The 10,578-nt window shown below is 53.5% G+C and overlaps 1 protein-coding gene across 1 annotated transcript in view; it reads right to left on the bottom strand.

Annotated features, from left to right (window-relative positions):
• Positions 1 to 10,578, bottom strand: part of AGBL1 (ATP/GTP binding protein-like 1) — a 509,246-nt gene that overhangs the window by 377,189 nt on the left and 121,479 nt on the right. The window contains exon 17 of the mRNA XM_004692971.2: positions 7,494 to 7,647. Coding sequence (XP_004693028.2) covers positions 7,494 to 7,647 — 154 coding nt within the window. The remainder of the gene's footprint in view (positions 1 to 7,493; positions 7,648 to 10,578) is intronic.

Below are 10,578 nucleotides of genomic sequence, written 5' to 3'. Positions count from 1 at the left end.
AACAGTAACAACAACAAATGTTAGTAAGGGTGTGGACAAAAAGGAACTTGCAATACTATTGCTGGGAATGTAGCCAGGTCCAGCCCCTATGGAAAACATTATGGAAATGCGACACTGCACACAGTCAGTGTCCGCCGGGAGCTCAGTTGTTGGGCTATGAAGCAAACTGACCAGTTCTGGATGGGAGAACAACATTTCATTAGATGTAGCAATTCAGGAAGATTCCTTGATCTGCGCTAAGATAATACATGACGAGAAGCAATCAGCCATGCAAAGCCATAGCGGGAGCTTCCCTTGCTGAGACCCTGGGAAGGAGACTGTGGTCCAGCAAGAGTGTGGTTGGAGGGCAGAGAGTGACAATGGTTCAGACAATGGGACAGGCATGCAGAGTCTTGTGGCAACAGTAGCTCTTAGATTTCTACTAGCTACCAGGTTGATGTGCACACGTGTGTTCTCACACAGTGGAGAGAACCATCACTGGCATAAATAGTCCTTTTTACATATAAGGAACTTTATCTCCAAGTTATACCAAAATGGACAGGAGATGCCAGTGGTCATGAGGTTGAAGATTCAGACGCTGCACCAGAAATCCAAACTCTAGCTCTTAATAATCCCCTGACTTGCTCAGGGTCTCAACTTCATCATCTAAAAATGGAAATCAGAAGCACAATTTTTTTTTCTCTACCTCACAGAGCTGTTTAGTGGGGCAATTAATCACATGTAAACACTCTGTAAACATTTAATTACATTAAAAGATATAAATGATTAGAGCTCACGGACACTTTCTAGAATAGAGTGCGCCTGAGAAGGATTCTGATGCACTGGATTGCATGTTTCTGCTACAGTAATCACAGACGGTCAACTTTTACTGTGCTTGCTAATTGGAAAAATAACTCAGTTAATACAAATTCATTTCCCTCTGAAGTAGATGGTAAACTATAGTATACTGACTTTGTAATTATGAGTAGCCTGAATCCTCACAAAGTTTCAAGCCTCTGAGAATGAACATCTTCAAAACAGAGCACACGGTCACCCGTGACAGTCTCACCCTGCCAGCCCTTCCTGTGTCAGGAGCAGCCTCTCCCCTTCGCCCAGGGAGAGCCGCCCCGCCCCCCGCTTTTCATCCCTATTTCCAATCAATCACCATGACCACTTGCTTCAACTGAGACACGTCTCCTCAATGTGGACCCTTTCCATGCATGCATCTCCCTTGGGAGCCTCAACACCTACAGAGATGAGCACCGTTATTTCTGGGACACTCACCCAACGCCCGGTCTATTCTCAGCCCACCACAACCTCGAGCTACCGTAAAGGAGGTGCTCTCGAAACCCACAACGCACAAGTGGGGAAACAAGCCTGGGAGTGTCTCAGCACCTTTTCCCATGTCATAAAGGTAAGACGGGGCAGCTCCAAGATGAGGAGCCCAGCGAATCCGCGCGTAGGGTCCTCTGTGCTGGGCTCCGTGTGCCCATGACTGTCCTCTACCCAGACAGCCCCTGTGTCACGGCCAAAAAATATTCCCTCAAAAAGAACCTGACCTTGTCTTTTCTCTTTTTAAAACATCCCCTTAGCTCATCATTGCCTTGGGAGAAACGGCATTACCTGAAAAAAATTAGGTCCTTCATCTTTCAGCTCAACTTACAAGCCTCACCTTCTCACCTGAATCACTCTGCCCAGCATCCTGGAGGCCGGGCACCCTGAGGTATTCAGACCGTCCTGTCCAGAACTTCCTGCCCCTGCAGTGTTAGTTTTGTGCTGGAAAAGACACACGCCCTCCCCACTCCCTGCAGGTGGGAGTCTGACCTCAGTCCCAGCATCAGGAAGGGCCATGGTTGCTCCGTTCTTTCTCAGTTCACAAGGGGATGATGATGAGCAAAGGACACTGTGTAAAAACTTGGTAGAGTTAAAATGCATGTGGGGTTGGGTACAAGCGAAGCCTTTCAACCAAAGTTGCTGTCCTCTTCCCTCAGTCAGCCTGGGGAGGAAGAAGGATTTCTGGCCTTGCTTTTTTTTTTTTTTTTTTTTTGAGAGGACCAGGCCAAAACAAGAAGCAGAAAGGAGGCATTCCACCGGCCTAATGCCACAGACTTTGAGGGTCTGCCTGGAAAGAAGGTGTGGCTTTGTGAACCATTATTTATGCACCTACAGGTGGGTGAAAGAAGGAGGGGAAACAAATATAAGGGGGTTTGGATGTATTTTATTTGCTCCCCCCTTCGATGTCTTCTCAAGGAAGATCCAAATTGTCCTTCAAACCATGTGTGGATTCCTCACCAGGTTTCCTTGCAAGCAATCTGTTGACAGAAGACCTCGTGTGGGCGGGTTTGCAGCTTGCAGGCCTAGGCGCCCGGATGCGACCGGGCAGAAACACGCTCTCCCCCGTGCCCCCCAACCTCACTCAGCCGCCAGTTCTAACGCGCTCTGTTGAAACGTATCATAGTGACCCCATCACAGGACTCTCACGCACGCACTGACCCCGTAGATGCGAGTGCCCCGGACTCAAGGGCTTTCTGTTTCCAAAATCTACCCTGGCCCCATCCTGGCCGCCAGCGGGATGCAGCGCAAAGCAGGCGAGACCAAGTTCAGCTTCCTCATCCAACTCCTGTTATTAAAAATGTCCACAAAAGTCTTTATGCCCTGCTAGTTATTTTTTTATTTTTATTTTTATTATTTTTTTTGAGTTCTAGTATTTGTCAGGAGCAGTGCTTTACAGGGAAAAAAAAAAAAAGATGTGATGAGGAGAAAAGCCTGCGGCCTGGAGCCGCTTCCCCGCCAGCGAGGCATCGACAAAGGGAAGTTCTTGTAGTCCCGCGGGCTGGGCTCCATCGCCTTTATGGAAACCTCTACAATTCGGAAACCCCACAGGAACACTGGGAGCAGAGAAAGGAGCCCACATCTCTGAGGGGCGAGGTTTGCGCTGCACCTCTGTCTCCCTTCCCCTGTCACGCGGGCCCTCCCCAGCGGCAAGCTCTGCTCTTCATACATGACCGGAGGCTCGCGGAGAGACAAAGGCCAGAGAGGATGGGAAATGATTTGCAAAGGAGCCAGGAGGGGAAGGCTGTGACTGTGTATTTTTCCACTCTGTTCTAATTTAAAACCACTTACAAGTGACAACTCCCAACCCGAGGCAGGTGCGGTGTGGTAGCTCATTACACCCTCGGGACCGTGTAAATCTTTTCTCTGAGAACAGCTATTGTCTTCCAAGGAAAGCTTTTAGCATAATGGCAGGCTGAATAGAACATTGCTTTTGTAAGAATATTTTTAAGAAAAAGAAAAGGAGAAAGGTATTCTTTAACACTGTGCATGCAGCCTCCCCCGCCCCCCACGGCCCCCGGGCCCCTGCACAGAACAGCGTGTGGGCCACGGAGGCTGTGACGTGGCATGAGATTACCTCACCTCCAGAGACACATAAAGGTTGCACTCTGCTCTTTTAGGGCCTGATAAATGCAGGGTGGAGGTGTCTCCAGTGGCAAAAATAGCAGGGCCGCCCCCTCCCATCCACCTTTGTCGTTTCTCCATTTCTCACCCATCAGTGAGTCAGTGACTATTCACTTAGAGGGTGAGAGCTTCCAATAAGGGAATGACATTTTCTCTCAGAAAATTCCCACAACTGAGTTCCTCCTCTCAGGTAACACAAGCGGACACAAGAGCATGAGAGGGTCTGGGCACAGCCTTTGGAGGCGAGACTTCCGCGCTCATGCTCCCTCAGAGCTAGAGCGGCCCAGGTACGGAGTGGCCAGCTTTCTCTGGGCTGAGGAAAACGGACACTAACGAAGTGACTGCTGTCTTTGAAGGCCTTGACTGTGGCCTCTGGGAAAGGTCTGGGGGTGCACAGCCGGGGGAGGGAGATACCCCATGGCGGAAGGCTGGGTTCCCCTCCCCGAGGGAACGTGCACTGCCCTCTTGTCTCGGGCTGGCTCTGCCTTCAGTGAGCCTGGACTTAGCCATCTGCAAAATGGAGAAAGGCCCGAAGGCCCGAGTGACTGTCCGTCCACATCGCGGCAGCACGAAGCAGAAAGCAGGCTGTGGGCAGCACCGAGACCTGCCCAAAGCACAGCCCCGTGCTCCCCCTGGGTTTTGCCCCCCACCGCCCCCAGCTTCTTCACACTCTGAGCCGCTCCCTGGTCCCGCTCAGATCTAGCATCTTCCCCCGGGTCAAGTCCAAGGAAGCAGAGCACTCGCTATGGGAACAGGCTCAAAGACTCTTATTTTCCTCTCCTAGCCCAAGGAAGCATTTTCATGAGGAGGATTTGGGGGCCACACACACGTGCAAAACATATGCACACATGGGCGTGCTCAGTTTCGGGGGAGCGCACGTCGCTGAAGAGAATCCCACCTGTCGCTGTCTGCCTGGAGGCTGAGTATCACGGCCGCTCTGCGGGGTCCCCGTCACGCTGCAGCCTGTGAGGGCGCCACCCGCTAAGGGGAGCGACGCCAGGTCAGCGCTGTCCCTGGACACTGGGCTCAGAAAGCGCCAGGAGCCCTTTCGGGGACTGACCGCCGCGCCCTGCCTTCCGTGCCGGCCGCCCGAGACCACCTCGGACGCAGCCCTGGCTCCTTCCACATCGGAAGCGGCAGTCAGGAGGGATGTGGGCGCCCTGGTGGCCAGTGTCTTCTCCACAGCCCTGGCGCTGGAACGGCAGCTTCTGTCTGGGGAGACTTCCTCTGATCATCGGTTTCTCCTCAAGCCCTTATCTTGGGTGACGGCTTTCGTGACACTCGAAGACAACCCTGTGCCACGCCCCACTGGAAAGGGCAGGCGGTGGCTTTGCTCTTGGAGAGCTGCTAACATTTGGACTCTGAGGGCGCCGGTCTCCAGGTCCATCAAGGAGCGAGTCTCCTCTCGGTCCTCAATCCTCCAAACCCACCGATGGACACATCTAGAAGGCAAATCTGGCCACTACGCAACTGAAAATGTATTTACCAAGAAAGCCAGGCTCAATGTTTCCAGGAAAAAAAATTGGGGGGGGGGAGGGGAGAGAGGGTAGAAATGATTTTGAAAGTAAATCAAACCAAAAGAAATGCTTCCAGGAGACTGGAGCCAGGCCCTGGGTGGACTAAAAGTCATCAATAAATTGTCCTCAATAATCTCCAGGCCTGGGCCTTGGCCAGACCACCAGGGACCCCAACTCCAGCAGGGCACGTCTCCCAGGCCCCACAGCCACAGCCTCTTTCCTGGGTTTCCAAAATAAGGCGGAGTTGTCGTCTACATGGGGGAAGAAAGCCTTTCGGCGAACAAATCCCTTTCTGAAGAGTAAGTCAAGTAAGTCGCGGCTGCTGAGCCAGAAACTGGCTCAATCGCAGCTCAGTGCACCCCTTCCCCAGGGCAGCTACCCCGTCCTGGGGAGGGAGCTGCAGGCCAGCCGGTGGGGAGGCACCTGGGTGGAGACGGGGGCCTTGGGGCCAGCAGAAGCCGAGTCACCGTCCACGTGCTATTTCCTCAGCCTAAATTGATCCTTCACATTTTGCGCTTCAAGGGACGTTAAGGGGTTTGCACTTCTGCTTTCCAGCCCAGCTGCGTACGACTGGAGTGTACCCCATAGAGACTCGGCCTCAGCGTGGGTGCTCACGGCGACCTGCCACACACCGTCTGTCCCGTGGCCCCTGAGACACGTCGCCGGCACCGTGGCCCAGAACCTGCCAGGCTGGCTGCTGGGACCTGTGGGGCGGGGCTCCTCTCCCGCGCCTTCCTGCACCCTGCCCAAGCCTCCACCATGCCAATGCTTCCGCCGGGTTAGTAGAGGAAAACAAAATTCCCTGTGAGCGGGAGGAGGGTACATTCATCTGTGGCCAGCTGGGCGAGAGGGCGCAGAGCAAGGAGGAGCGCCTCCGCTCACACGGCGGAGAGGCGGGCTCGCTGACCACCGCTCCCGAGCCCGAGCGGGCTCAGACTGGAGCTGGGAGGGGAGGAGCCGCCCTCGCGGGTGGGGCCTCACCGCCCAGAGCCCCGTTCCCCGTACACGTCTGAAATCAACCGCGGTGAGCCGAAACCCCAGTGAGCCACGATCCCACGCCGATTTCCAGTGCCCACACAGACCTGGCTGGGGCTCCTGTGGCATGCATGGAGACAGAGGCGGGACAGCACCCTGTCGCTGCTTAGCTCTGTGACCGTGGATCAGCCCCCGGGCCCGCGACATATACGCAGTGTCCAGGGCGAAAGGACCAAGGGTTTCCTTGGTGAAACCCTTTAAAGAATTTCAAGACGGTGGCAGAAGAGCGTTCAGCGAAGCCCAAGGCCTGTCTCGGCACAGGACGGGGCCCAGCGATGATGACCTGGGCCCTAACCAGTCCTCCCCCCCAGAGCCCTGGATGCCTCAGGATCCACACAGCGGCTGCCACTTGCAAGCTGTTCATGCCAAAGCGGAAATGGGCAGCCGTCATCGACCATCCCAGGGGTCCTCCCCTCTCAGTCAGGGGCCCTCGAGATGAGCGATTGCAGACAAAAAGCGCATGGCCAAGGAGGAGACTACAGAGCAAGTAGACGTGAGCCTCATGCAGCTCAGACGACAGCGCTCTACTTTGCAGTGAACGACCTCAGGGCCACATGAGCACGGGCTTTCGGTGGCTCCATCCCTCCCTTACGATTCACTAGCGCATCGCAGGGCCGCCTTCATTCAGAAGGGCGATCAGCTGTCCGTCAGCCCGGCTGCTCAGCCTCAGTGTGGGGCTGAGCAATGGCAGGGATGCTCCAGAGACTCACCTGGGGGCAGTGAGCACCTCACCCGGGAGCTTGCATCTTCTGGGGATACATTAGTGGGGGTTTATTCCCAAGCCTTTTCTTTCATCTCCCCAACTTTTCTGCACTGCAGAGTCCTGTTTGACTTCACTTAGCCCATCTAAGCTCTGAGACTGCCAGAAGCCAACTTGAAAGAGCAGGTAACTCACACTTGCGCTCAGGGTTCTAATGTTGAAGAGACACTGTGGGCGGGGGGAGTGGGGGGTTGTGCTCTGTGTCTGCATATCGGCCATGTGTGTGTGTGTTTCTCTGTGTCTCTGTATGTACCTGTGCGTTTTGTAATTTGTGGCTGCCATTTCCTCCCCACCTTCAGCTTTTAAAATCCAAGTGGCATTCAGGTGACCACGGGGACTTTGCAGCCACAACTCAGAAACTCAACCTCCCTCCTTCTGGACCTGACAGCTCATGTGAGTGGCTTGAAGGCAGAAGGGGGCGTGGTGAGCAACACCCCTGGATTCCAGGTGGGAAAAGGTGACTGAGATCCTGGCATTGTTTCAGAAAGGAAGGGACATCACTAATAACCTGCTCTGTTGCAAACAGTCATTTCACAGCCTGACAGCTGACAAGCACTTTCTCCCTTTAATGGCAGAGAGACGTGTAACATCGACCCTCTGTTTCAGACCAAGAGAAATTGGGGGTTCATTTTTGTAGACTGGTCCCCAACCCTTCATGGAGCTTCTGGCCACAAAGGGATGAGGATCTCAAGGACACCCCATCACCACCACCACCCAGTCTTCAAAGAAGTCCTGGTTTTACTCACGGAACTGCTCGAGATGGTCGGCGCTGGGAGACTCCGGCATGGCTGTGATGGTGACCAGCGGACACGCATTGCCCCCCAGCGTGTGGCAGAGAACCTCCCGCCTTAAGTAGACCAGCTTGCGGGGCACGCTTTTTGCCAGGACGTCAAGGTGAGTCTGGAGCAGAGATGAAACACAAGTGCATGTTATTGATATTCTGGACAACAGCCATGTAGAAAGCAGCAACACAGTTTATATTCATGTAGCTCCTTATAGCTTGGAAGCAAGTTTGTTCATCGAATTTCCCGAGATTAACCATGGAATGGTTCAAGGGGCCATTCCTACTTCCTGGGGTACTTCAATGAGGTTGACAGGAAGCAACAATAAAAAGATCTGTCTTCAAGCTACACAGAAAGTTCAGGGCGGGTCACAGGCTCCTTCCCACCCGGTGGCCACTGTGAAGATGGCGCACAGAGCGAGCGGGGAACCGAGGCAAGCGCTTAGCACAGAGGGAGAGCTGTGCACACAGTGAGACATACGGAAAGTAATCGGTCCTGGGAGAATGCTAAGCCCTGAGAACCACTAGCTGGCAGCAAGTGATTTTTCCTACCCACCTACCCTACTCATTTTAAACACAGAAAGATACAAAATGGGGAAACACTCAAACAGGCCTCTTGCAAAGGCCTTCAGGACACTGCCGCCTACCCACACTGCCTGCCTGCGGCTGTGGCACGGTGACCAGAAGCCGCCCGCTCCTGGGCAGGAGCACACCAGGAGTCTTCCTGCTAAAGTCTCCACACCATCAAGGAGAACCTGCCCACCTTGTTTCTGGTCAAATAACCTGTCTGCTAGGTAAGTAAACAAACATGAACCCCAGGGAAATCTATGCAAGCTAGTCACAAAATGGAGGGCACAAATAGGGAGGCCCTGGAAGGTAAAGGAAGCTCTCAGGTGTGCAAATGATTTCCTACAGGTGTGGTAGGAAGAACAGTGGCTCCTCCGAAGATGCCCACGTCCAACCCTCAGACCTGGAAATACTTCTATCCACGGCTCGCAGGATGCTGCTGACATGCTGACGGTGGGTATCTGCTGGAGATGGGGGTTGACCGGCTCGGATCCGCCCACCGCCGGTGCTTACGGCTGCTCAGGGGTGACCGCAGGGCAAACACCCAACAGCCCCGGCTCGGAGATGAGGAAGGGTGGGAGCCAAGGGATGAACCTGACGGTGACACCCCGACTCACTCTTTTTCACGTACAAGAACCCCCATCGGCCTGATTAAATCACAAAAGCTTTCAGTTTCGTTGTTTAAAATGTCAGAGCATATTGTAGGTAAGAAGTCACTTTAAGTAGGAAAAAAAACATGATGTATATAAAAAATATTCCTAAGTTATCTTTCTTTTGTTTGCCTCTACTAAAATATTTTAAAAGAGAAATATTGAAACTAAAAGGACGTGCAAACATAAAGGAGGCATGTCAATAGCAATATATGACAAAGTCATACTCAAGATCAAGTGCATTAAATGGGATTTAAAAATCTTATTATGGTAAAGGGCACGACTCACAATGAACATATAAAACTCATAAATCTTAAGAATCAAATAACACAGAATTGAAATATAGAACACCAAAATGGCAGAAGCGGGGCAATGCACTGGGAGCGGGAGAGCGGGAGACTCTCAGGTAATACGTCAGTCTCCACTCAGTCAACTGTGCAGGAGTAACGGCCTGAGGTATTTCCACCGTGCGGCTGTGACCGGCTTATGCCAAGCTCTGTCTCTCCGGACACCCTCCCCCACCTGCCCACCCCCACCCGTGGCACTATAGCAAAAGCTGATCCCACACAGGCTATAAAGATTTTCACCGAAATTTGGTTTTTAAGTAGTAATGTCCACACCGCATTTTGGGACAATGAAATATAATTAGACTTGAGTAAAACGGCCTTTAAAACAGCAAAAATAAAACCATGAGGACACAGAAGAGCATCCTTCAGAAAGAAGCTACCAGAAAGTCACGTATTAAACAGATCAGCGTTACCTCGGGGCCACTAGGGCCCCCACGCAGAGGGGGTGGACGTGGGGCGCCAGGGGGAGGCCAGAGCCAGCGTGGCAACGCGCCAGGGGAGGGCCGGGCCTCTCCCCGGCCCGGAAAAGGGGTGCCCAGCCCCCTAGTGAGACAGCGAAGATGGGGTACGATTTGATGCTATTCCCTGTGACTAAACAGTTTTAGCCACTTTTTAAATGTCGGGGTGAAAGCTGCTCTCCACATCATTATCGGGAAAACAGGTGTATGCGCATGGGCAAGACATGCCTCAAAGCTCGAGATTCCGGGTTCCCAAACCAGGAAAGCAACACCATCTGTGGCAGCACCCGCCAAAGGTGCTGTGCTGGGCACCCTCGGGGCGGGGCTGGGGTGCCCAGCCGAAGCCCTTGGGACAGAGCATTGAGTCCAGGCTCCTGCAGACTCTGCCGACGCTGCCCACGGCAGAGGACTCTGAGGGGAAAGGCTGGTCCACAGTGCTCCAGGGGTTCATCTGACCGTGGGACCTTGCCCTGAGCCCTGGGGACACGGGGGTGCTTCGGGGAACACTGTCTGCGCTGACTCGCTTCTCTGAGGTTCTCTTCGGTCTTGACCATCAAAACCACTTGTTTCCCATTTTACGTGGCCTCACTAGTGGGGTGGGTGGGGAGTCTCCTCAAGGAGAGTGTCCACCCAGCTTCTGCGGTGTGGCAAAGTCACACAGGACACAGCTCTTTGGTGCCAAATCTCAAAACAATAATAAAGTCTAGATTTTGTAAATCCAACAGGGGAAGCAGGCGCAGAAGTCACCGAACACGAGGGCCTGTCCATACTGACACTGGCCTGAGGCCGAGACACTGTCCCCAAAACGGCATCTCCAGGAGAGGCACTGGGTCACCAGGGTGGAGGAAGCAGAGCCTGAAAACTTTCTTCTCCTGTGACATCTCTGTTAAGTGTTTATTGTTAGTCTTGTGACTGGCAATGCCGCAGCCCAGCAAATGCTTAAGTTCCTCGGCTGAAGCTCATTTTCCGCAGCCCACGCTGCTCACAGGGCACCTCCCTCAGCTCTGCGGCCTGGCCCCACCCCCACC

This window comes from Condylura cristata, unplaced genomic scaffold (assembly GCF_000260355.1).
Source record: "Condylura cristata isolate star-nosed mole 26May11 unplaced genomic scaffold, ConCri1.0 scaffold00035, whole genome shotgun sequence".
NCBI classification, from domain to species: domain Eukaryota; kingdom Metazoa; phylum Chordata; class Mammalia; order Eulipotyphla; family Talpidae; genus Condylura; species Condylura cristata.
Note: the sequence above shows the minus strand (reverse complement) of the source record. Positions and strands in the feature narration are given on the sequence as shown.